The following is a 27,888-nucleotide window of genomic DNA, read 5'->3' on the forward strand; positions in this document are numbered from 1 at the left end:
TCATGTCTCGATCGGATCATTAAAAACTGCCCTCAGATACAAACCCCAGTCACTTCTCTATGACTTAGTAGTTTTAAGAAGCAGAGTTTGACATACCATCATCACTCTTAAGAGCACAACACCCTTTCCAGGGATCTCTCATTCCCAACTGCCTCCCTCTTTCCCCCATGCACACAGGGCCACCACAGTCCCTTACACAATAGGGCCCTACCTCTGAAACAGCTCCGTCCCAAGTTAGGCTTAGCAACTGTTGTCAAGGACCTGAGGAAGCCAGGCTTTGTGCCCTCCATGGGGCCGATCTTCCCATCACCAGGTATGAAGACGGGGCTGTGGAGAAGCTCATCAGTCCTTCTTTACTCATTAACAAAAGGACTTGTCATCTGGAGAACTGGTTGCCATGTGTTTATTATTAGGAGTTCAGGACAAACAGGTTCAGCAACGCACCAAAGGTTTTTGGCAAACAGAAAACATAAACGGTTTCCATATGAGCTGGACTGGGAGGGAGCAACTTCCCCAGACCCTGGTTCTCGTGCACTCACATTCTTCCTATGCCCACCAGACACTGCCTGTCATGGGTTTTACTGGGTAAACTCATGTGCCATCATTAGCCTTCTCTTCCCCAGCTGCTGACGGAAGCTCAGGTACAGAGTCACCTGCCAGCTCCCAGTAAGTCCTCAGAGCCCTCATCCCATGAGACTTTAGGGAGAATCTTCCCTCCCTTTCTCATTTTCTACGTGTTGCAAGGTGCAGGTTAGAGATACCGGCTGGGGTGTTATTCTTTTCTATTGCCGGCCTCCCAGATAGGCAAACCTTCAGAACTTAGAAACAGTCTGTGTCGGGGCTCAGTAGAGAACAGAAGTCACCCTCTGCCCCTTTATCTGTATCCCCTGACCCCAAGCGTGGGGGATTACAGGATTCAAAATACAGGAATCAGAGCAATCAGCTCAGCCAAGTGCTCCAGCCCTAAGACGAAGAAGCACAAAAGAGCATTAGGACTTTTGACTGTGGATAATGGCAGCTAATCCACCACCATGTTCTCGGAAGCAGAGTGGGTGCCTGCGGAGTGGTGCTGCCTCTTTTCACTGGCAGCTCTTAAACCATGGCTTCCTGAGAAAGCTGTCCTGGTCCCACCTTGTGCATAGAAGCCTGGATAGAGGCACAACCTTAACCTTATTAATTTTCTTATTGTCTCAGGATGGGAGTTCTTATTTTTTTCCTCATCCCTGTAGCAAGAACAGGTAAGTAATTTGGGAGCTTACTATGTTCCAGGCATTTTATATGTATGTAAGTGTGTGTGTGTGTGTGTGTGTGTGTAATCTCATGTAAACCTTATGATAACTATGACTGTTAAGTATAACTATGAATATTAATTGAGGAAGCGAGTTTCAGATGTTAAGCAACTTGCCCAGCCCAAATCCACATAGCTAGTGAGTGGCAGAAGTGATAGCTACTTCTGTCAAGCACCGAAGCCCTTATCCTTCCTACTGTGCCATGCTGCCCTACACTTCCCAAGGGTTGTAGGACTAAAGCCAGAGTGTCAGTGAAATATATTCTTTTTTTTTTTTTTTTTTTTTGCCCACACTGCACAATATGTGGGATCTTAGTTTCCTGACCAGGGATCGAACCCACGCCCCCTGCATTGGAAGCACAGAGTCTTAACCACTGGACTGCCAGGGAAGTCCCAGTGTGAGCTATATTCTAAACTCTTAAATACTTGGAGCTTTCTCCAGAGGTATTGAGCTCATCAGTGCACTTTATGGATGCCTCTTTTCTTCAAAAATATACACACACACACACCCCAAAATAATCAACCCCTTAATGTTCCTCCCCGTATTACTTGCCTTATCTCTATAACTTTCTCATTTCTACTTTCCATCCACTCGGGCTCCTATTTAGAGCCCACTTTCTCTAAGTCTGCTCCCCTCAGCAGGTGGCCATTCTCCAAAATTGTCCTTCCTTCCTCTCCCTCAACTCCATCAACACTCGCATTCACTCCATGCTCTTAGGAGGAAAGTATTCCATGAAGCCAAACTTGATTTAAGTTCCATTTCTGAGATATTTACCTTTTGACCAGATAGCCCACCAACCTAAACGGGTGAATCGCCAATCATAGGATACTCTATTTTTCACCTAAATGTCCAACCTCATTATACAAATGATAAAGCCTATTATAGAGGAGAAAAAATGTACCCATTTTCTCAATAACCTACGAAAAAAGTTGCCAGTTTTCGTTTTTCATGTTTTATCATACACATGCGCAATTTTATGTTTTTGTGATTATAGTATAGATTCAAAGTGCTATTATTTTTTTCCTATATAATTTCTCCATATCAGGCATCACCTGTTTGAAGGAAAGGCTGACTGAGGTGGCGGCAGCAGATTTTGAGCTATTAACGTGGGAATTTGAGGGCGCCCCTTTACTAAACAGTAAAGATAAAGGGAGAAAGCCCTTCTCTTTGACACCCCCTTTTTAGGTGAGTTTGGTGACCCTGATCCTACCACAAAATCCAGACATCAGATTTGAAATGTTATAAGTAATAATCCTCTCTTACATACTAATGATTTTTAGGATTTTCAAAGATCAGAAAGAGACATTCATTGAACACCACGTGCCTGGCACCCTGGTGGGCACGTTACAGTGAGTTGTCACATTTCAGTCGTACAACGGTCCTGGGGGGAAGGTACTATTACTCTCCTTTACAGATAAGGAAACCAAGGTTCAGAAGGATGAAGCTCCCTGCCCCGGTGACAAATGACAGGACAAGATTCAAAGCCCTTTTCAACTTGCCACCTGACTTTCCTCTTAGAAAAACCTTCACTAAATAAATGTTAGTCCATGTGACATTTCCAAGACATACCAGAGCAAACGTAACAAAGAAAAGGAAATGGACAAGGTTTTACAGTCAGTGACACACACATACATTACAGGCACACAAAGAATATGAAACAAATGTAAATTTATTCAAAAATTATGAGAGAGGCAGCTGTAGTGATACATGTTAACAGGAGACCTATTACTCATAATTGATTTTACTAATATTTTAGCATCTGACCTGTTTCTCTTAATTGAATTGAAATGTCTTATGCAACACATTTGTTTTACTGACTTTGGAAAGATATAATCACCTTCACCTACACTTTTCATTTTAAAATAGAGGTCTTTAAAAAAAATAATAATTCCTGAACAGTGGCCTTAAAGAAGTAAAATGCAATTAGAGTTTTCTTCGCTAAGAAATGCCTAGAAAATGGCAGTGACTTTGTTTTAAAGTGAAAAAATAAAGAAATGGCATTTTGCACAAAGATCAGTGAGGTCACCCTGAAAGAAAATAAAATACGTCCATTAAACTCTTCCCAAGAATCACAGATCAAGTCACTTGGAGTCACTACTCTGCCCTGTTTAACTTAGTCAAAATTAGTCATTCCAAAGTCCTTAAATTATAAGCTAATTTCATGTTTGCAGAAAATACTTTACCACCGGGAACAGGGTAAATCAGAGAGACACAGAGAGATTCTTACAGGAGCAGAGGTGTCTCAGATCTTGGCTTCTTAGGACAGATGACTTGCTCTGCCACACTGCAGAGAATGCCACTCTGCCGGGTTTCCTAATGCCTGGGCTGGCACTATACCAAGGATGAGAATTCAAGAACATACCAGGAGATTGTTCACGAAAGCAAGTAAAAAATGATGGCTCTCACCTCAGGCTTCAACTGGGCTCACGTCCACCAGTCTCTGCCCTGGGTTAGCTGAGGCTTGGAGAAACATGCCAACACTAGGGGAGGTTCATTTTTGTTTTTCAAGTTGGCAGGTCTTGTCTTGGAAAAGAAACCGAATTGGTATACTAGCTTTAATGGATTATAAGATGATTGAGCATTGGCCGAGAGCAGAGGGGGGATAAAGACAAGCCAAAAAAAAAATTTTTTTTGAGAACTTGCAAGAAAGAGGTCTTGCTGGCCAACAGTGGCCCTAGGTTTACATCTGTTGTATGTTAGTTTCGAATGCGTCTGTTCCTTAGTAAATGATCTCAGAACTTCAGTGATAGCATCCAAGGGAAAATTACAAAATGAGCTTGAGGAAACATTTTTCTGGGTTCCTTCTCCCTGTGCCCAACAGGGAAAGAGCAGAGAGAAGCCCTGCCTAGTCTAACTTGAGGCCACCCATTGGCTGGTAGGACTAGGATGAAACATCAGCACCTTTAATGTGGGGTTGAAAAACGGAATGCCAGGAAGTTAAAAGGACTTAGGGGAAAATGTCCTTTGGCCTTCCGCTGCGTGACAGGATTCTGAAGTGACAGCTAGTGAGCAGAGTAGACTCAGTTAGTCCAGTCAGAGGAAAAAAGCAGCAAAACCAGAGGACCAACATCAGTAATATCTTTGAGTACAGTGATGAAAGAGTGAGGATGGCTCTGCCAGAAAGGCGGGCCTCTTCATCAGGTTTCCCAAAGCAGTTTGTGTCTCTGGGCAGCTGTCGGAGGAAATGAGCCCTGCCTATAGGCTGGTATTTATTGAGCACCTACTAGGTGCTCAGACTAGTCTAGACCCATCGTGCAAAGATGACTTCATCCTTCTTTGTTGTTGCCAAGTTTAAGATTGTTTGAGATGGAGACAAGTCGTGATTTTGTTTCCTACTGGGACAAAGATAGTAAAATGTAGAATGGAATAACGGAAAAAAGCATGTTCTTGTATTGATAGGAATCTGGTAGTGTACAAACACCAAAATCTTTGAAGAGGGTTAAAGCTATGGTAAACTGAACCCGTTTTTCCCTCCATCTGTGTCCTATTCTCATGCTGATTCAGTGCTGGACGCCTGGTGGGGTATGGGATGAAGAGCCAAAGGTAATAGACAGAGGAAATCAGAACCAGGCTCCAGCCACTCCTGTTCTAGAGACTCGCTTGGGGATTTTTGAGATCTGAGAGATTGAACCCATTCAAGAGTAAAGAATTCTCGGTTCCCTGCTGCCTGTGTACTAATACTCAGCCCGACAGAGTGAAGATAACCAAGTGGGAAGAGATGGTTTATTTCCCTTTGTATGCACACTCCCTTTGACTTATCCCTACGGAGGAATACCTCTTCCCTCCCTGTTGTCCACAATTAGGTTAATAGTTAGCACAGGAAAAACCACTGGCCCATAAACTTTTGATGATGCGACTTCTTAGCTTTACTACAAATACATACGTCACTTTTGATCATCTGAAGATTTTGTACCTTACATGAACCAATGCACTCTCAACCCAGAGGTGTTATAGACAATTATCTGCATGAAAAACAGAATAATTTTTAAGTCTATATATCATATCTTCACAGTGCAATTTATCTGCATTGTATTTGAGTGAAATTGTTAGTTTTTATTCGGATGATTGCCCTGGATTGGACACAGCCTTAAAGAGTCTCTCTGATCATTTAATTTTCTCTTTCACTCTCTCCCTTTCTCTCTGATCTGGGTGTGCTTGCTCAGTTGTGCTGTTTCTATCATTGCCTACTTAGTAACAGCAATGGGAAATGAGCCATAAAAGTGATAACCCATTGTACTTTTTTTATTCTGCTGGTCTCATAAAAAACCTACCAGTCACTTATTTTATCTCACTTATGGTTGATCAGTCCCACATTTTTCACCTCCTTACCGTGATTTTCTTTGTGCTGTGGTTCCCAGCCATGGCCCGCTTCCTGCTGAATTAAACTGCAACCCACACAAAACCAAAGAGCACATCTCTCCCCAAGTTCACTCAGAAGGTCACCCCTGGTGAGATGGACATTGCAGATGTGCTGGAAAGATTAGAGGCTGCTTTGATAAAACCCACGTCTGTTCTCTGCTCCAGGTCCTCAGAGTGGAAGATCGGATGGATTGCCATCGCCTTGCATTATTTAAGAGTTTTGATGAGCAACTCCCATCAAAATTCCCCACAGACTCTGGACCGTGCATGCGTGTGTGTGTGTGTGCATGTGTGTGTTTTAAACAGCACTTTAGAATGATTGAGATGTTCAAAAGGACATTGCCGTGTGAGCTCTTTGCAGGTCTCATGTTACATTAGGTTATCCTTCCTTGAGGTCTCTTGGTGGCCCTTCTGTTCTATTTGATGGCAAATTCTGTTCATTCCAGATTGTATTAAATCCCTTTAGCAGCTTCAAACAGCTCTATGTGCTGCAGTTTTAGCATGTGGGTGCTGATCACTCCAGCCCCTGAACTTTTGTTATTTTCCACACCTTTGATGGTTTTCCTCCGTTCTTGTTTTCATTGGTTTCCACTTTCATCTCTACTGTCTGTTCGTGATGGTGTTATCTATTCATCCGAGCAAGTCCAGCCATTCAGCCCTCTGAAGAAAAGGCTATTTTCTCCCCTCTCTGGCCTGGCTGCCCCAGTGGGTAGTCCATGATTTGTGCCTTTCATCACACAACTGTGGAGGCCCCCTCTTTGGGCAACCACTTTGGTGATAGGATAAGGATGAATGTATCATGATTTCATTTTTATCAACCTCTTCTGTGTCTTCCCAGTTTTAGTCGAGATGCAGCGGTTTCTGTTATGGCATGTATTTTATAAATGGCTTCAGCTCCGATCATTGCAAATGATGAAAGTTAGGCCACCTCATTTCCATCGCTGGACTGTCCACAGATGTATATTTATTGTCTCTTCCTAGAGTGTGACTGAATGATCAGAACACTGAATAGGAATGAGACCTTGAGGATTTTATTCCTGGGTCTGTCAGTATCTCTACCTGAGACTTTTACCCCTAGAGCTACCACATTTTTGTTCTGTCTAAAATCCTTGCCATAAATATTGCATATTATTTTGCCCAATTAAAATTTTCACATTTTACTTCAAAGGCCCTACTATCAAGTAATATAACTTTCAAAGGTAATATAACCTATTATGGTTCTTTAATAAATTAATTCAGTATTTTATACCAAGCAAAGGCTGGTAAGAACAAAGTTATGGGGGGCAGGATGCCAACTGAGCACCGCTTAAATGTGGAAGAAGTTTGGGAATTAATCATAGGAATCACTCCCCTTTGCTATTGGAAGACACGTGTGATACAGCTTGCCTGGACCCCCCTCCCCAACCTGAATAGATAAAATATTAAATGGTACCAGAAAAGTTTAAATTAATTAATGAAAAAGAGATCCATAAAAAAGAAGAGACGATTTAAAAAAAAAAAAAAAAGAGAGAGACCTAACTTGAAAGCATACTATTCTTAACTTCTGAGGCCATTGTAGTGATGATCACCGGGGTCTCTTGCAAGCACTCCGTGTATCTCTTTCACTCTGAAAGGACAGAAACTGTGAAACAACCATCATACGACTAGGCTTGGTTTACAACCTACATCATATGAGCTAGTTTTCTTTGGATTGTTGTGAGATCCAGTAATTAACATTTAATTGGTGATTTATTGGTGGCATATCGTTGAAAAGCCATGTAAATTATCTCTTGTGGCAGGAATGAATAGATTACACAAACATGTATGAACTGAAAGGAAGATATAATTAGTGACAAAAGTCTTCTGAAAAAATATGACAGACTCGGGTTTCATTTTCAGAAATCCTACAGTGGAAAATTTTCCTTATACTTGCCAATCTGAATTTCTCAGAATATAAGTTCTTAAAGAATAGGAAATCAGTTTTCAGTATCTAGCACGTGGCAACATTTATTGAGCACTGGACTGAAAGTCAGAAGCCCGCACTCAAGTCCCAGCTCTCCCTTTCTCGATGTCCCAGGCTAAGCTGGAAAACCTCTCCAAGCTTCATTTACCCCATCTGCAAGTGGGGATATTGACTCTGCCTGCTGTCTTCCTGGGCATTGATGAGTGCCGAACGGTAGCCTTTAAACTGTGTTCTCACTAACGAGAACAACAACAATAGTGATGAAGATAATAATACATTTAATAGCAATTTAGAGGTAGCCATGGTGATTTTAATGCAAAAAAAGCATTATTCTGGAGCCTGGACAATAGGTGGAGTGAAAGAGGCAAAAATCCAAAAGTACGGTCCAGGCAGTTCCGAGAGGTGGCTTCCCTTTCCTCCATCTAGCTTGGAGCGGAGAGAATTCATCTCGGGACCTTCGGCTCCTGCATTGTAGAATCTTGTACAATGTGGATTTCACTGGCAGGTATAGAGGCAGCAGTTTCCATGACTCCAATAAATTAACTAGTGTTCACGGATGTTTTGCAGCTGCCCTGGAAACAGGCTAGCAGTTTTGAAAAAGGATTATAGCAGCCATGAAGAAGGGTGTTGGTGTCATGAGTGTGCGTGTAAAAAGCATACTTTTAAAAACCTATCACTTCACCTGCCCTGAATGAAAACAATGCCAAGTTGTGCCGATGTTTTCCTTTTTTTTTTTTTTTCCCATTGAACTTATTGTACTAACTTTTCCTTCTCCAGAATTCCGGCAGGTTAAACATTATTATATAAATAGCCTTTACTATTATATAAATAGCAAGTATCTTAATATAATGATATATATTTAAACCTCAGCCCTGAACACTCATAATTCAAGTAAACATTTACAAAAACATTGTCGCTTTAAAAATAGAGGGGGTATTTGAACAGTTTTTATTTTATTGATATCTGGCTAATAATGAAATGGAATGAAATACTGGGGTACAAAACAGTTATTCCTACTATGGAAGCCCTTTATTTTTCCAGCCGGCTTCAGAGTATTGCTTACCAAAACTGGAATAACCTAGACACTGTAAGGTCTGAAGTAATTAGGGTTATTATTTGAAGCATGTATATGAATGCCAGATTCACAAACATTATTAGAAAATGAGATATTCCGTGTAAATTAATTTTCTGGAATGTATCTAAGTGCCTAAACTACTTCACTCTGTTTGGCGGTGGGGGAAGCCTTTCAAAATATATTACGTAAGTCCCTGGCTTCTTAGAGTTCATGGGCTAATCCATTCTTAATGTTTCAAAGTCATTATAAACACTAATTATGATGGTGTGTACAGTATGCTGTAATACAGGATATCCTCGGAGACTTAGCAGTTGTGGCTTGTTGTTTGCCCTTATGCTAAGTAGTCCCAAGCTGCTATACTTTTTGAGTTCTTATGTCTAACTTATTATCATTTTTTTATCTCTTCCTTCAGTATTTATTGTTTTTCCTTGCTCCTGTGAGCAGAACTCTCTATTCCTTTCTGCTGGGCTTTTTTTTTTTTTTTTTTTTGTAATATACTCTGTATACTGGAAAATCAGATATCAAGGTTGTCAGAACTGTCTTACATAAGAGTAAATAGTCTCTGAGCGAAAGCCTGAGGGATTTGTTTAAGCTCAGACACGAACTTTAGTTATTGGAATTTTAGTGGTATCTTTGTGGATCTTTCTTTCTGTTTTCTTCCATGTTCCATTTCGTAAGGTTTTTGACTCGCAGTGCTCTAATTACAAAAAGTGTGATAGCAATTATTTATACTATTTTGATAACAGTTCTAACTTAGTGTCACTTAGATAAACATTTGCCTCACCTGTGAATATTCTGGAACCTGCACACCTTCTACTATTCTTAATGACAATTCTTGGTGCGTCAGCATGGGTAGGATGTTTTTAACTTTATTTTTAAAATATCTCACACAGTACCTCGCCCACAGTCTGTTCTCAGAAAATATCTGGTGATTATCTGAGATTTAAAAATAATTATCATGCACAAGCTACATACAAATGAAACTTTCAAAGAACTGTACTTGTCTTTCATGTCATGTCCTGGAAAACGCTCCAGTGCTTTTGACACCTTAGTTAAAAAAAAAAAAAAAAATCAAGAAAGACCAAGTTGAGCATATCATTGAGAAATGATTAAAAAAAATTGTAAAGGGGCTGAAACTAGAGCTCTTCATAGATATGAGTTCCAAGTACATTGCCACTTTCCTATGGGATTATTTTGTTGATGGAAGAATTTGTAGCTCATAATTAGAAACTCATTAATTCATTCATTTGTTCCAACAACAGCATTTATCGAATGCCTTCCGGGCCCACCAGGGACGTGCAGACCTATCAGACACAATCTCAGGAAACAGACTTTTCGGCCAGAATTTGAAGGTTGCTGTGAGTCAGAGCCCAGCGGCCATATGTTAGAAGCGTCTCCCCCCAGTTAAAACTGACGCTTAACATGAAACTAGCCTTGATTACATTAGAACGATCCCAAGTATTTCGTGTTCTGGGAAGAAATCTGGAGAAGTGGTGTCATAATGTTTTCATGTTCCCTGACAAGTCATTCAGTAGCCCTGTCCAAGATCATTTAAAATAGCATGGAAATAATCAGAAGTGATGTCCCTCTGTGGAAAACACTTGGAGGATGCCTGTCAGCAAATAATGTTTTAAACTCTAGGTTTAATTTAGGCCTGTGGTTAGGTTCCTTATAAGAATTTATGTGTTGAAAAAATGTCATCTCAAGAAAAGTTAATATGAATCTAATTTAGGAAACAATGAAAGTTTCATATAAAATAATGATTATTGATCCTGAGGTTTTACTATCTGTTCTGCTTTGTAATCAAATACACAAAGTTAACATCTCTCCCTCCCTACCATTAGCTTGCTTTGCCAGTGAATCATCATGCTTTGCATCTACTAAAGACCAACAGTCTTAAATAGTGTCACTTAGTCATATCTGATCATCATAATTTTATAAGGCAATCCTCTGTATAAATTTTGAGTGATGTAACCATTGTATTGTTTATGCAATTTCTTTTCCACAGGACCTGAGCATTTACTTTGTTAGCCTTAGTTACACGCAAAAGGATTGTGATGATTTTATAGAAATTACTGATTTTTATTGCCTTGAAATCTTAAGGGAGGTAACAGATCTTTGCAAGAAAACATTTCAGGCAGAATCATGGTATGGTTATTAATTAAATTTAATTCTTTGTTTTTTCGGTAGTGTTTGAAAGAGAAAAAAATCTTGTTTCCAAAGAATACAAACTCTATGTTATTGCAGAGTGACTTTCAAACGTTCAGAAAATATTTTTGAAATGGAGTACGTAAATCATCAATTGCTATGAAGATATGTTCATAGTGTATAGTGTACATAACCTTTGATCTTAAAGAGTGTGGCTTGATGGAGTGCAAAAACTTCTAAAGTGAAAAATTGTCTTAACTATTGGAGTCCCCTGAGTTCATAAAACCAAATACATGAAGAGTTGGTAGTATGTGGGTGGCTAAATAAACTTGCTGTTCATAGTGTTCATCAGTATATTTTATACTGCTCACATAGTTATAAAAGTCTAGTCGTGGTTCAGAAACCATTCCAATCCAGTGACTTGGATATCAACAGATACTAATGTTTTCAGGTTTATTGTCTGACTTTGAAGGCTTAATTTTTTTTTTTTTGAAATATGGGCATTCTTTTTCCAATTTTACAGGTGAGAAAACTGAGGCTCAAGGAATATAAGTAACTTGTCACCAGTTACACAACCACTAGGTATTAGAACTGGGATGGTAAGACAAATTTTACAACTCCAATTCTAGTGCTCTTTCCAGCATACATGCTGCTTTCAAAGAAGCATTTGTTTATTCAACAAATATTTATCCAGCGTGTAGCGTATACCAGGCAACGTGCTCAGCCTTCATGTTACAAGAGGCACAAAAGCGAATCCCTGCCTCTTGGAGCGTAAAGTCCAGTGAAGAAGACGGAAAAGAGAACAAATGATTACAAAAAACAAAACCAAAACAGTGTGAAGAATCAGGCTTACAGAAAGGGAAGAACAGGATGCCAGTGGGAGCCCAAAGCTCATCTGATGGAGGCTAGCAGTTTGGACAGGACATCCTCAAGCCTGTGACATTTAAACTGAAACTGTAGGATGGCAAGATAGATAGATAGATAGATAGATAGATAGATAGATAGATAGATAGATGGTAGAGTTGATTCACATTATTGGCATTGTGTATTTGCATATTTGCCTACTCAGCAAAATTTATTTATAACCCCCAAATCAATACTTGCTGCCATTAACATTACTCAGCCATGAAAAGAATGAAATAATGCCATTTGCAGCAACATGAATGGACCTAGAGAATATTATACTTAGTGAAGTAAGTCAGACAAAGACAAATACTCTATGATATCACTTATATGTGGAATCTAAGTAAAACAAATGAAACTATATACAAAACATAAACAGACTCACAGACATAGTAAACAAACTTTCCCAAAGGGGAATGGGAGGGGAATGGGAGTATGGGATTAACAGAAACTACTATACATAAAATAAGTAAGCAACAAGTATTTACTGTATAGCACAGGGAACTATATTCAAGACCTTGTAATAATCTATAATGGAAAAATAATCCGAAATAATATATAACTGAATCACTTTGCTATATACCTGAAACTAACACAATATTGTAAATCAACTATAATGTAAATCGATTGTACTTCAGCTATAAAAAAAATTACTGGCTGCCTTTCTCATACTTAGACAAGCGCAAAGCATCCTGACACACATGTTCCCAGCTGAGGTTGGTTGAGGCAGCGTTCTGCCTTCTTGTTTCAGCTTTCATACTGTAAACAAGTGTCCTTTTCACAGTCTATTTAGTGCCACATTTTTCTAATTTGTGTGCTTTTTGTTGGTAATATTGCTGTTTAAAGTAGCCCCCGAACATAGTGCTAAAGTGCTGGCTAGTGTTCCTAAGTATGATGTGCCTTACAGAGAAAATACGTGTTAGATAAGCTTTGTTCATTGCTGTTGGCTGTCGGTTCAGTGTTTGGTCTGTTTGTTTGTTTGTTTTGGCTGCGTTGGGTCTTCGTTCCCATTACTAGATATTTACCCAAGTAAAATAAAAACTTATGTTCTGGGCTTCCCTGGTGGCGCAGTGGTTGAGAGTCCGCCTGCCAATGTAGGGTACACGGGTTCATGCCCCGGTCCGGGAAGATCCCACATGCCGCGGAGCGGCTGGGCCCGTGAGCCATGGCCGCTGAGCCTGCGCGTCCGGAGCCTGTGCTCCGCAACGGGAGAGGCCACAACAGTGAGAGGCCCGCGTACCGCAAAAACAAAACAAAACAAAACAAAAAAACAAAACTGATGTTCACACAAAAAACCTGTACATGAATGTTCATAGCTGCTTGATTTGTGATTGCTGAGGAATGGAAACAACCTAAGTGTCCTTCAATCAGGGAATGAGTAAACTGCAGACTGGAATACTACTGAACTACAGAAAGTAACAAATTATTGGTTTGCTCTTGGAGTGTATCTGAAATGCATTGTGCTAAGTAAAGAAACCAGAGTCAAAGGGCTACATTAATATATTTTTCCATTTAAAGGCTAAACTATAGGGATAGAAGAGACAAATCTGTGGTTACCAGGGTTTGGAGAAGGCGAATAAGTTGGCTACAGAAGGACACAAAAGAATTTGGGAGGAGAGGGAGATGGAACTCTCATATCTTGATTGTGTTGGTCATTATGAAATTAAAAACCTTTGTCAAAATTTGCAGACCTGTTCACTAAGAAGAGTGAGTTTTGCTGTATGTAAGTTATAGTTTGATAAGAAATGAAAAACAACTGAGGTCTGAAGGATGAATCAAAATACAATTCCTCTAGTTTGCCACAGTAACATCAGAAAATACTATTAAAACGTATTTTACTGCAGTTCTCGATAAAACACTGTTAATGTAAAATAAACACTATGTAGTAATTTATGTTACACCATAATTGAGCAGTGGATACAATGAACATAAAAAATATGTTTTCTTTTCTGCTGTTTTGTAGCGCTTAAATTTATTGTGGTTCTTACTGGTTTACAGGAAGTATTCTCTTACTGGTTTTTGACAAGTGGTGAAATCTGCAAACTATACTATAACTCTAATATTCAGTATATGCATTACTCATAAGAGAACAAAACTTTCCTTTGACTTGAATTACCCAGTGAAATGGCATATCGTCCCTGGGATAATAGAGGAAATATGAAAAGAGAAAAAATATATCACTTACCTTGCTTATATATGATTACTTGATGATAGGCAACTGTCAGACATGGACGGTCACATCCTTGGAAGCAGGAAGACCTACCACATGACCTCTCTGAGTGTCTTGCAATTCTGATATGTCCTTTTAAAAATTTTTCCTTGTTTACCATGGCTCTGCCACATTATTTCTGTTATATTTCAAGGAGCAAGTATGTGGTAAAGTAAAAAAAATTACTTTATATTTTACTTAAGATGTGTTGTCAAAACATCTTGAGGCTGTGTATGTACTATGTCTTTGTATAAATAACGAGGCCATGCATGACTATAGTCACTTAAAAAATGTAGACAATGATTTATTCAAAGTGTATTGAAAATTAAGTAGCTCTGCTTATTATACTTTGGAAGCCATTTATTGGGTGATTAAAATAGGTGAAAGAAATGCTATATTATGTGACATGTTGCAAAAACTATTTATGAAAAGAGCAGCCGTGATACAATTTGAAAAAGTAAAAACAGTAACTATCTCTATCTTGTGCTTTTCCTGTAGAAGAGGATGAAGTATAAAATTATTATTTTTTGTGTTTCTAACAGACTTGTTACTTTGTTTGGAGTCTTTTAGAAGCACCAGCTTTGGCTTTTGTAAGTTGTTAGTTTCCTTCTATTCCTATGTCACATTCTGTTGCCAGTATTTAGAGTTGTGTATTCCAAAAGTGCAAAGAATTCCCCTCAAGAGTTAATGTGTAGCAAATGTTTATTAAATGGACAAATGACAACATTGTTTTCAAACAGGATAATTACAACGGTGTACAGTATGTTTCTTCATTAGTAAGTAATTAAATAATTTACTAAATTGTGCAATAATTCATAATGACACATGCTAACCCCGCTGAATTATGAGAGCTAGTGATAAAAGAATTTCTTGCACGCATGCCTAAATTTTATTAGAGTAGTCAACTTTGATTCCTGAAGAAGTCAGCTTGCCTTTTTCAAAATACTGAGTAGTGCACAATTCAAGGAAATTTCAGAAAGTGTTTGAGAGTCATAACGTAGTTGTTAAGGGTGCATACCCTAGATTCAGTTCACCTGGGTTTTCCTTATGGTTCCTTGTGTTCTTGGACAAGTTAATTTATCTGTGCGTCAGTTTCCTCGCCTACAAAAGAGAGTTTTGAGTGAATTCAGTGTTAAAAAGTACCTGCCACAGAGTAAGTTCCAAGGAATTGTGAAGCAATAGGTGAGGTAAAAGCAGGAACAGCAGCAGTGTGATATAAGTATTGGAAAGCCATTTTGATTTCAGAAAATCATCTTTGTGGAACACAAGGTTTAACTGGAGTACTCAAAATCTCATGTGAATTTTGGAGCCTCTGAATGGAATGCCTAATTTAATGAACCTCCATCTTACAAAATACAGGAATCGTTTTTTTAATTCAAGAGAAAAGTATTGATTTTTAAATGTGAATCTAATATATTTAGAAGAAATTAACATTTTTTATGAAAACAGAAAGACACACCCAAGTCTGTTCTTGTTTCAGTCCTCACAGCATACTTCCTCAGTGCAGGACTGGACATAAATAATAAGTGTACTTCTAAGGGCAGAGAATGGACTTCTGACCCAACATTGTCGGCCCAGTGAATTCCATCCTATGAGCTGGAGCTTAAATGTGAGCCTCAAAACCATTATTGACATGTGGTACAACTGTCTGAAATGTCACTAGTTATAAAATGAGTATTTCATAATGCATAATAATTGATTACTTTGCTTGACTGAACAGAAGCATATTTTCTCTGCGAAAGCAAAATAATGCCAACATTTTCTCCTGGGATGCTCCTAGCTGCGAGACTCAGATTTCCCAGTGAAACCCACGTTACGCTGTGGTCCTTGATCATGCGTGACAAAAATAGGGAAAACCATCTGTAACTGCTTATCTTCTCCCCATTATTTGAAAATATATATTGTAAGAGTTCTTAAAAAATAACATATCACCTCTATATGAAACATCTGTATTAATAGAACTGTCTCAGATCATTTTCAGAACTGAAATGGATGAGATACGAAATCAAATAACACTCAATTTACCTAGTTCCTGTTAAAATGCTCTGCTTAGCTTTTCACTCTGATGAAATAACACCCATTTCCAGTTTTATTCTTCCTGGGTGTGCTGTGATGTGGAACTCTTTTGCTCTATGTGTTTTATTAAGTGTAATTTAACTTTATGACTATCAGACCAACTACTAATCCTTAGAATAAGACTATGAAATAGGCAAGCTGCAAAGAGATTTATTTTCTAAAGCACAGTTCCCTTCTTCTGCCCTCAGTTCTTTTTTCAAAAATCATTCTCTGACTGTGTATACTTTGCAAAGCTCTGTACTAGGCACTTCGAAGGAAAGTGAAAGAAATAGCTACAACCTATATTCTGAGCTTTCTCCCCTCCTTATCTATATGTACTTCATGATACTCTAAACCATCACTACTAGTTGTTTCTTAAGTTAAAAATGCATTTTCTATCTCTGTCCTTTTACCTGTGTTCTGCCCTCCTTCTAAGATGTCCTTTTGCCCTTTATTCCTTTTTCTATCCACTAAAATTTGATTTGTCTTTCAAGGTCTAGTTCAAGTGGTACCTCCTCCGTGAAGTCCTTCTGCTCATAAAGTATAAGATTAACCCTGCACAGAGTAACCTCTCTTACCCTTGGCTCACATAGCACCTTAACTTAGAGTATGTGTCACACATTCTGCCTTACATTATAAGCATTGAATTCATTTTCCTACTAGATTGCAAGCTCCTTGAGGGAAGGTCTGACATCTTACTCTTTTTCCTTTCCTCTCCATGTCCCAGCACAGTGTAATGCACAGATGTTTATCATTGTTCATTGGATGGGAACTTGCATTCTTACAGGAAACAAGACATAAAAAGCCTGCACTCTTACAGAAAATAATACATTTTAAAAAGAGGCCCCTTATGCCAAGGGGTAATTTAATATTTATCCATCTTTGTAGTCCCAGTACCTAGCAGGTACTTAATAAATGCTTGCTACACACACATGCGCGCACGCATACACACACACGCACAGACACATGCACACACACACGTTTCAAAATTGTAGAAAGCTTATCAAAAGTGTGTGCTGATAATCATGTCAACACATCTTTATTAAGGTCAATAATTTTTGCCAGGCACAGGATCTGTGTGTATAACAATGTGGGAATGGTGATGGTATTTCCACTTGTAAGTCTACTAAGAGATAATCGCTGTGTCCTTTCTTTGTTTCATTTAATCCTCCCAGTGTGCCTACGAGGTTCTACTATCCTTCTTTCACATATGAGGAAACAAAGATTTGCTCAAGATCATTCAGCTAGTGAGTAGGATGAAGGTTGGTTTGGAGCCCAGTTTTGTCTAATGGCAGAGCTCATGGTAGCCTACCCTGGGGTTCAGTGAAACAAGGAAGGCTCCTTGGAGAAGGAAGTGGACATGGCACCCCAAAGAGGAAGGGATGAAGGTGTTTCTGAGAAGGGGCTGGGACATGGTCTTGAAAGTAGTCACGGGATATTTGAGTTGCAGGACCCCTTTGAGGTCTGTTCCCATTTCTTCATTCTACAGGTCAGGGGCCTGACGGACTGAGAGGGGAAATAACTTGCCCAAAGTGACGTAGAACGCTAGTGACAAGTGTGAAATTTGAACCCGGGGCTCCAGGTTCTGAGTTCACTTCTGCTACCCATATTCCTTTAACTTAAAAAAGAAAAGAAAAGAAACATCATTTCCTACGCTCTTTACAACCACCAAGACACAGAAACAACCTAAATGTCCATCAACAGATGAATGGATAAAAAAGATGTGGTGTACATATATACGATGGACTATTACTCAGCCATAAAAAAGAGTGAAATAATGTCATTTGGAGCAACATGGATGGACCTAGAAATTATCATACTAAGTGAAGTAAGTCAGACAGAGAAAGACAAATATACGATATCACTTACATGTGGAATCTAAAATATGAAACAAACGAACTTATCTACAAAATAGAAGCAGACACAGATAGAGAACAGGTTTTCAGTTGCCAGGGGCAAAGGGGTGGAGGAGGGATGGATTGGGAGTTTGGAATTAGCAGATGCAAATTATTATACATAGAATAGATAAACAACAAGGCCCTACTTTATAGCACAGGGAACTATATTCAATATCCTGTAATAAACCACAGTGGAAAAGAATATGAAAAAGAATATATATTGTGTATCTATATATACATATATATGAGATAATCACTTTGCTGTACGGCAGAAATTAACACATTGTAAATCAACTATACTTCAATAAAATAAATAAAAATAATTTCCTGAATGCCTGTTCCACTGCCAGCTGTAGGAGTGGGGTGAGGACATCTCATGGGAACACCAGGGATGGCAGCTCCTCTGGCCTCAGAGGTGAGTCTCCTTCCTTGCCGCCTTAGCAGGTGTGTGTGTAGTGAGGGACCTCCCACATACCTATTCTATGGGGGTTGCTTGGGTCTGAATGCCTGTGAACCTTACCCTTTCCCTCCTTGTGATGGTTACAAAACATCTGCCAGTTCTTGAATTTCCTAATAGATGTATGAGATGTGTGGTTCCAGAAACTCAGAATCCCTTCACCATTGTCTCAATGCAGCCAAATCTTTCACCTCTGACATCCCATTACACTAACAGCCACACTAATAATTTGCAGCCATCTATCAACTGTGAGGGGTGAAGTGCTGTACAAACATCTTTTCAGTGGGTGACTGACCAGACACTGCCTTTCTTTAGGAAAGTTCAGACTCAGGGAACTGACTTCTGTATAGTTTTCAGAGCCAAGGTCAGCTGATTAGGGAGCTTCTCAAGATCAGAGCTATTGTCTTGTTCTTGTTTGATTCTCCAGTATAGGGCCAGGAGCATAATAAGTATTCAGTATATGTGCTTGGTAATGTGAAATATGTATGTGTGTGTGAGTGTGTGTGTAAAATTGAAGATGTCTCTTGCTATCAAAATATCATTCACTATATTTCATGGACTATGTATGTGCATACATACATGTACATTTAAATCTGGCATCTATATTTGCTTTAAAATCATGAATAAAACAAGTTATATTAATCTGTTCATCCCCTCCCCCAACACACATAAATAGGGGGACCCCTCTGTCACCTTGGTCTTATGAGTATTATTCCATTTATAAATGTTCCTTTATGAGACATTGGCTCCTTCCAGACTCAAAACTAAGCAAGGCTGTGATCTGCTGTAGGCAAGTTTGTGTCTACTCTGGAGCTTCCCAAGTAGTCTTGATCAGAACTAAGTCTGACCCTGTTTGGTCTGCAGGAGACCCGGTCCCCTGGCTTTATGTTGGCCTGAATGGCCCAACTCCTACAGATCACAATGCCATGGAGGCTAATGATTCAGCTGAATCAAGCTGCCCCGGACCACATTAATCTTTCACTGATCCCTTTCTTGTTCAGCTAGGAAGAAGTTAGTTGAATTAGCAAGCTGCCACACACTGGAAAAAGAGAATCAGGGCCCAGGCGAGACAGAACCTCAGAGCCAAAATGCTCCCTCTCAGGTGCATCAGCCAACTTTGAAAACATCTTTGTACTGCGAGCCACTTGCCGATTCTGGAAAAGTTTGTCAACCCATTGTTTTGCCGTTCTCCCCAATAGCACTCAGTGTGTGAGTCGGTGTGGTATACCGTGAGATCAGATTCCGTTTGGTAGAAAACCAAATGTACTTTCCTAAAGTCAAGGATCATTTCTTTATTTAACCTCTGAAAGTGGGAAGATAGACACCAATTTACTGATTATACTCCAGTCTAGACCCCTGCAGAAATCCAGCAGGCTTTTCTCATAGGCATTTTGGAACAACCTGACATCGGTCATGTCCCTCCAATTCCTTGCTAAGTAACAGATCCAATGTGAAACCCAGTACGTAGGGACACCATGTGGGGCTTTCTCTAGAGAACTCTGAGTTGAATTACATGTGTTTTAAGTATGCAGTGTGTGCCTTCTTTTTCAGAGTTTAGCCAACAGAAATATTTGACTTGAGAATGCATGTATGATATAATCCCATTCACGGTAAAGAGTTCCCATCCTGTTTAATTATCTTCATGTAAGCAATATTCTATTTATGGTTTTTTTTTTTCCAGAACACTTGGTAAAAATTTTTCAAATGGAAAGAGTATACTGCTTAACACTGTTTTTCCCCCATAGCAGGCACTCCAGGAGTGTGTATTTAATGGAATCCAAATAATTATTCCTGCATTTCAATATTTAGCTGGTAAAATTTTGCACTGAAATGTGCATCGTTTTTGGCTCCAGTTTAGTAGTATTGAAGGGAAATACAGATCCTTTCATTCCTGACTGATTTACTTGGTTGAGGACGTATAACTCTGTAGAAAAGTTGTATTCCAAGAGGCTTTAAAAAAACCTCTTGTTTTTACTTTTGAAGTTTCACGAGAGCTTTGTGTTAATATACAGAACACTAATATACCCTGGGTTGAAAGCTGTGTTGAAAATAAAAGAATACATTTATTAGAGGCATGTATTAAAAATAGCATCTAGCCACACAGGAAGGTTACGACAATATCTGAAATTCTGTTGCTCATTAGTTGCAGGGTGAGAATGAAATACATTTCTAAAGGGCAAGGTCAATATTACATTATCCTGGAAATGTCTTTGTTAAATAAATGTGTAAATATTTCAAATAAGTATTGTGAGAATATATTTCTAGTGGGGATATATCTATAGGATGAATGATTCTTCTTGTAATTGAGGGAGCACATGTCATGTTACATATCATTCCCGATTACCGATTTCATTTGAAATGGCCTGGAAATAAATACCAATTACTAGTAATGTAAGACTATTTACCTTGGAGTCAGATGTCTGACAGGCAGACCAAATGGATTTGGTCATTTTCAAAGCATTATTTTCTAAAGCAGCATGCTGTTTTAAAGTAACATTGAATTTTCAGAGTGGTATATCTGGATTCGTTTGCAGCGAGTATGGACAAACACCCCTATGAGCACGCACTCTCTGATGTTTTTCCATCCTTTAACAATACAAAGGAAAGAAAATCGTATCCAGGACCTACCAACAGGACAGCTTGGCATTACCCATCCTTGTTAAAGTCGTTAGGATGAGGGAAATCAAGAACCAAATATGAGGGATAGTGTCAGTGTAACTGAGGGGTGTTGCCTCACTGGGAGATGCAGTTGCATCATGGGAACGTGGTGTGACTTAATTTCATCATTATAAACATCACAGTGGGTATGGTTGATTCATTTGAAACCCTTGTCCACTTTGCTATGGCTGCGCAGCTGAGTTAACATGGGTAGATCTTGACTCCATGCTTTTAGGATTTCTTATTTTTGTGGTTTTATTTGGGGAAAACTCTAAAGAAAAAAAACTGTTGGGATGACTTTAGTTGAAATCAAACTTTTATAAAGCTGCAGCTTGATTTAATGTACGATGAATTTTTTTTTTTGACCTTCTAAATCAGAGCGCTCTGTAAATTTTGCCTTGAAGGGGGATGTGGGGGTGGGAGTGTATGAATCCTAGTTTTTCCAGTGCTGATTGTCTGCATGTGTTTTAAATTATGGGCCAACTCAGAGTCAAGGACAACTCGGTTATATGGGAAAAAATGTTAGGACTCTCCTTGTTTAACTGCCATGAATGCAACAACTAATAACCATCTAATATTTGCGTTGTAAATGGAGACACAGGCCATCAGAAAAGAAAGCAGAGTTGAAATTGTGTGAAGGAACTGGAGTAGGTAACAAACTTGGCTTTTGATAATTTTTTCTGCTACACTCAATGCTGTTGACAAGCCTGCAGAAATTTTAAATAACACAGACTATGGGTATGTAGCATCTGAAATTCATAGTAAAGAGATTCATCTGATAATAATATCATGATTTAAGTTTCCACAAGACCAGTAAAAAGGATTGTTTGGAAGGAATTAGGTCTTAGCTGCAAGTTAAAATTCACAAAGTTGACCTTTAGAGGTTGTTTGCTTTTTTGTTGCTGTTGGTTTTTTCTTTTTTGTTTTTCCTGTCCAATGTACCACAACATCTCATTTTTAGGGTATGAAAACTAGAACCTTTTCCACTTGTAGATCGGTTCTTTGGAGAGAATGGTGGATATATGGAAGAGCCTGGGAAATTAGTGGCTCAAATCGGCTGGCGACGAGTTCATTTAGGTGATTCACACAGAGTTTTCTGCTCTCCTTCCAGGTATCAGTGGTCCTGGGGGAAGGGAGAGGTGTAAACCAGGACCTTAGGTGTAGGTGTGATGAGAAATATCATCGTCTGGGTGGGCGGAGTTCCCCCTTCACAGGCCGAGCCTCCCAGGATCTTACTGAGGAGGCGCTTACTCCACTCCCCGAGCAGTCCGGATGACTGCGTTCTCCACGGCCCCCGGAGGGGGCTCTACCTTCCGAATAAAGCTGGGGTGATCTGGGAAATTGGAAGTGAGGGTGACTACAACACCCCCGCTCCCGCGCCAGACCGAACAAACCCCTCTTTTCCGCCAACGAGTTGGCACAGTTATCACCCCTGGGAGATCCGGAAAGAGAGCAAGAAAGTAGCGTCGGGTTGCGCCCCTCTAGCCCAAGGGGTGCGGGAGAAAGTAGACGCGCGATCTTCCGGGCGCTGCACGCAGAAAGCGCCCGGGCGGCCACAGGTGCCCAGGGAGGCGAGGAGAAGGCCGGGGGCCCGGGTGCGGGCCGGGGGCGCGGGAGGGCAGCGCCAGCGCGGGTGCGCCCGGGAGCCGCCGCCGCTCACCTGCCCGGGGGGGCGGGGCGCGGCGCTAGGGCGCCCCCGCCTCCCGCCGCCCGCCTCCCGCCCGGGGAGGAAGCGGAGGGGCGCGGTGTAAACAGAGCGGCGGCCGTGATGTCAGCCGGTCACATGGAGCCTCTTATGGCTCGGGATGGCTCTCGGCGGACGGGCAGCTGCGGCAGCTGCTGCTGTGGCTCAGGCGGCGGCGGCGCGGCGGCGGCGGCAGAGGGGGCTCCGGGGTCGGACCATCCGCTCTCCCTGCGCTCTCCGCACCGCGGCTTAAATGATGTATTTTGTGATCGCAGCGATGAAAGGTGAGCCCGGGCGCCCCGCCGGGGCCGGGTGGGCTGGCTGCTCCGGGGGGCGGGGAGGCGGGCGCGCAGGGGGAGGGGTGGGCGCGCCTGCCCGAGCGCACGTACTGCCCGGGGCTGGGCGCTGGAGCCCCGCCAGGGCTTTTGGGGCCCCTGCAGGGCGCCCCCTGAGCCCGGCCGCGGGATCTGCCTGTCTCCTGTCGGGGGCAAAGGCGCAGGGGCTGGACCCCTCTCTTCTGTCCTCTTCGGCTTCTGTCAGTCGCCCAGGTCCGCCTGGCACCCGGCGGGGCGCCCGGAAGAAAGTTTGCTGGCAGTCGCCGCGCTTCTGGCAGGGAGGGGAGGGTCTGAGGAGCTCGGAGGAAGCCAAGGGGCGCCCGCGACGGGTCCCCAGGGCCCGCACCCCGGACAGCTCCGGCCTACGTAGGGAAGGCGCCGCGCCCGGGCCGGGCCGAGCGTGCGCCCGGGCGCGGTGTCATTCCTGGGGACTGGTCAGCGTCCCGGGCCTCGCACCCTGCTCCCCCCCCGCCCCCCTCCGCCGCCCGGCGGCCCCGAGCGCCAGGGCGGCCGCCTGCAGGGGTAGTGCGGCCGGTCCGTGCTGCGTGCCCGCCGCGGCCGCTTCCGAAAGCGCGCAGGCCCGAGCGAGACGGGCTTCTGGAGCGTGCCAAGACTCCCTGGGTGGCAGCCGCAGCGCACCCTCACTTGATACTTTGGGTTGTGGATGGATGTGGGGAGGCAACTTCTCCCCCCGCACAGGATTCGCAGGCAGTGGTGGAGGTTAGACGGCGGCGAAGGCCGGCGGGCGCTGGTTAGTCGCGGCCAGACCTCCTCGTCCGGCCTTCCGCCCTGATCCGAAGTCCTTTGCCGGGCTGGTGGCGGGATGGCAGCGGGGACTGGTTGCAGAGAGGACTGGCTTCAGGTCTTCTCAGGTGAGGAGGAAAGAAACCATGGCAAGTCAGGGAAATTTCTAATGGGAAAGCCAAAGTTTGGAGGTGCGCAGGAACTCGCCTGCGCCGTCCGGACAAGCCGAGACACGCAAACAGCCCGCGAGAAAACTCAGCCCGCAGCCCTCCGCCGGCTCGTGCGCCAGCAGGTTCTTCGGGGCCGATAATCTGCCCGCAGACCCGGCCGCTGGGAGTGGGGATTTAGAGCCCCATCTGTTTGCGGCGGACAGGGCTCCCCTCATACGCAGCAGTTTTGCAGACCCAGACTGTCCTGCGGGTTCTGCCCATCCGTGCGGGCGCGGAGCGCTCGTTAAACGTTTGCTAAGGTTGAGGTTTTGTTGCAATCCTAGATGAAGGACACCAGTTCGGTATCTGCACTGGGTTTACTTTCGGATCACCGAGCTTTGCCTTTCTTCACTAGAGATTGGGTGGCATCTCTTTTATTAATTATTAACAGGCCGAAACGTACTGGACGCTAAGATGAGCTGCTTGAGATGAAATCTTTCTATACGACGTGCCCAGAGCAAATTTTTGTCTTTTCCCCGGTGGCTTGCGGGAAATGAAATTTAATCATTTTTAGAATATGCAACAGATAAAGGAAAGGGTAGGAGACCTCCACGTTCTTAAGCACTTAACTTTTTTTTTCTTCCCAAAATGATTTTAAGATTTTCTTACCGACTTCTTATGTAGACGAAACGTATGCTTCTCCCCTCCCCCTGTAAAAAACTTTTATGCTATTTCCAGCGGTTCATTAATCCTGTAAGAGTAAAACGATTCAGATAGCCTTTGTAGTTAAGACATTTTCTTCCGTTTTTTCTTTAAGGCGTGAAATAGATTTGGGGAGGTGTCAATGTTAGCCCTTATCTATTTTATTTAGTATGATTCGTCGACTGAGGAAGGGTGAGCAGCTGATACTATTTCCCCTAATGAACACTAACCACCAAACAATAAGGAAAGTGCGTCTGAATGTTTTAACTTGATGTTTCTGAGTACATAGGCTTTTGGTTTTGTAGTGCTAGCACAAAATGAAGTTCCATACTATCCCTTAGTGATATAACCATGGGAATCACACCGCCACTATATCCCCCAAAAGCTCTAGCCCACACATTTGTCTTGGAGTGACCTCTGGCTGCCACAAGATAATAGATGCATAGCATCGTGCTTTGCGAAAAGTAGCTCAGATGTACTGGCAATTCAGTTTTTCTATAAGCTCAGCTGCGGAGGGGGGGGGGCGGAGAGGGGAGGTGTAGAAATAAAATGCATTTAGACAATTAGAATATTTCATTCCCAATATCATAATATCCTGTGTCTTAATGGGATTATCTTGCTTTGGAGCTTATTTAAACTGAAGAAAAATAGTTTGTGGAAAATAAGGAATGCTGTAAATGTTTCCGTATCAGATTTAAGGGGAAAAAAAAGTGGCCCAGAGTCATATTAAATACTTCCCTACTGCCTCTCAGTTTTAATAGTTAAATTGGTCCCATATGTAAGAGAGTTTGTGTAATTAGGTTTTTTATACAAAACAGAAACACTCTTTACAATATAGTTTTTTGGTATGTGTATGCATGTGGCTGGGGGAGGAGAGAACAAGCCACCATAAAAGAGAAACATTCTCTTTGTTGGCTGATTTACTGATGTTTTTAAAACATCATTAAAGCAGGCCTTTTGAACTCACCAAAGAAGAAAATCTTTTCTCTGCGTTAGTTGTCAAATAAATTTAGGCTTAAAGTGGGCTTGTGCTTAGAAGTAATAAATCTTCATTTGAGCAACTCTAGTCTCATCCTTCAGTTTTGTTTTTGTTTAATTAACAACAGAATTCCAGTACCATTTGGATTGCTTCTTGAGCAAATGGAGAGAGCCAGAGATAACATTTATAATCAGGGGAGCACTTGTTCTACGCATCATAAAAGTGCTTTGGCCAAATGTCAGGCAGCAGCCAGTGGAAGGGAAATGCGAGCGCTTCATCAGTTTTAGTAGATTATACCCCCTTTGCTTCCTAGCAGCGGAGCACTCAGCCTGTGTTCATGTAAATGGAGTTAAGGGAGCGAAGGGAGGCTTAAGGGGAATGTCTGTCCCATCATAGATTCTTCCCTCAGCACAATCCATGTACAAACACAAGGCATGTTACCGCTTTGAAACTACTGTATATGTGGGTGATAAGGGGTATTTCCAACTCTAGTAAATGTGATTTTATAGTTTTAAAGAATTTGGCCTTTCTCTTTCCCAAATGAAATTTGAATTTTATCCCTCGTCTTATTTTAAGTACTGTGTCAGTGGTATCCCTTAGCTGGGATTTTTTTTCCATTTTCATGACCTTTGATGGGTAGGATTGGAAGAGGGTGATGGCTGGATCTTGGAAAGAGAAAACTCAAATGGCTATTTCAGACCCCAGAGTGCTTAGCAGACAAGGAGAGGTCAGTTCTTTTAAAGACAAAGAGGATCTCTGAGTCCATTTGTCCACTGGGTGAGGAGGGAGCTCGGACCTTCTATGAAGTAGAGAATATTTTAGAAGCACCATTTTCATGAGCAGTCTCTTGATTTTACATATTTCAGTCACATCACTTTCAATTTATCATAAGTAAACCACTTTGCCCTCGATTTGAATTGAGTACCATATAATTTCTTTAATGCTGCCCAGTTAAAAAATAATACAATTTCTAAACAGACTTAGTCCTTTAAATATATATATGATTTAAATATTAGGGCTTTTTTTTCTTTTACTATCTAGTAGATATATTAGTAAATATATTAATAGTTCTTACTAGACTCCTTTTTTTCCCAACCTTTCCCTCCCAGCCAAGTGAATCACAATAAAATGGATGAGGTCAGCAAGTAGATAATTGCAAAGCATCAGCAGTAGCACCTAGCTACTTTGTAATTTGCTCTGGGGCACCTAAGAAAATAATATTCACAAATGACCATTTACTGGGAGAAAAAGTTACTGGATGGTTAGATACATAGATAGATAGCTAGATCTGCAGAGGTAGAGTTGAGTTTTCTTAAAATCTTCTCAGCTTATTTTAGTAATCAATAAACCCCTTGTGTTGAACAAATCTATGAATACTTTGTCATAGAAATTTTCTGCATGGATTCTAAGTATTCACAGTGTTTATTAATAAGAAATCAAGCCCGCCTTAACCTATATATTTCATATTTATTAATTTAAAAAACCATAATTAGATGCTCAGAGTTAGCCTTTATGTTTCTGTGCTTTAAAAATAATAATAGTTTGGAGGGGTCCACCAGTGGCAACACAGGTGTGAATTCACATTTGGTATTATCTCAAAGACCACATATTGACCCTTTGAGGAATGATTTACTTGTTCTCTCTCCCTCCTCTAGCTCCTTCACCGACGATGCCTCCCTTCCACACCAGCCCTTGAGTCATGGCCTTAGAGATTTGCAGTCAGAGATTTTTGTATCTGTCAGTATTGTCTGTGACATGATTGATCATGGTTTTTCTGTTCATTGTCAGAGTGCTATACCGGAAATAAGAGGTCTAAATAGACAGATACTAGCATATATTAGCCAACAGGCAAAACGCAAGAAAGCAGTTGAAATCTTTTGTTTCTGGATTTTCTAAGTTGCATTTGTTAGCCCTCATCATAATATAAGGAAGAAATATGATGACTTTAAAATCTTTGTATAAAAATTAATGTCAAACCTGTTCCCTAGGTTTGCCAGCGATTTCATTTTTTGCCTTTGATTTCATTGCCTCTGAAATTTACTAAGCATTTCATAAACAAATAGCAGTTTGATGTTAATCTATATTTGTTTTCTGCTTTATGGTTTGCAGCCATTCTTGTCTCATTTAATCCTCCCTGGGAAGTCACTGACACTGTCGTGGTTTTTAGTCGAAGAAACTGAGACTCACAGAGGTTATGTGTTGGTTAGCCAAGCTTGACAAGTGAAGCGAGGGCTAGAGCCCTAATTTCTACTGTCTTCACGCTGCCTCCCCTGGAGGAAGCTGTGAAAATGTCCTGGATATA

The 27,888-nt window shown here is 41.2% G+C and overlaps 2 protein-coding genes across 8 annotated transcripts in view; one reads left to right on the forward strand and one right to left on the reverse strand.

Moving 5' to 3' along the window:
- Positions 1-8,384, reverse strand: part of LOC149750180 (uncharacterized) — a 44,743-nt gene extending 36,359 nt beyond the window's left edge. For 3 of the 5 annotated variants that reach the window (XR_016391374.1, XR_016391370.1, XR_016391378.1), the window contains exon 1: positions 212-8,384. Coding sequence is in view for 2 of the 5 variants with exons in the window: in XM_089904528.1 (XP_089760654.1) it covers positions 212-290 (79 nt within the window). In the remaining 3 variants the exon portion in view is untranslated. The remainder of the gene's footprint in view (positions 1-211) is intronic. The other 2 variants (XM_089904528.1, XM_089904521.1) reach the window with 2 other exon arrangements.
- The window catches only part of RORA (RAR related orphan receptor A), a 723,379-nt gene that overhangs the window by 607,658 nt on the left and 87,833 nt on the right, over positions 1-27,888 (forward strand). Inside the window, exon 1 of one of the 3 annotated variants that reach the window (XM_022579672.3) lies at positions 22,778-22,961. The exons of 1 other annotated variant lie outside the window; for it this stretch is intronic. In XM_022579672.3, coding sequence (XP_022435380.1) covers positions 22,931-22,961 — 31 coding nt within the window. In that variant the 5' untranslated portion in view covers positions 22,778-22,930. Of the gene's footprint in view, positions 1-22,777; positions 22,962-23,058; positions 23,885-27,888 lie in introns of those variants that run through there. One more of the 3 variants, XM_089904488.1, reaches the window with a different exon arrangement.

This window comes from Delphinapterus leucas, chromosome 2 (assembly GCF_059928025.1).
Source record: "Delphinapterus leucas isolate spDelLeu-1000000601 "Yukka" chromosome 2, BTC_Dleu_Yukka2, whole genome shotgun sequence".
NCBI classification, from domain to species: Eukaryota; Metazoa; Chordata; class Mammalia; order Artiodactyla; family Monodontidae; genus Delphinapterus; species Delphinapterus leucas.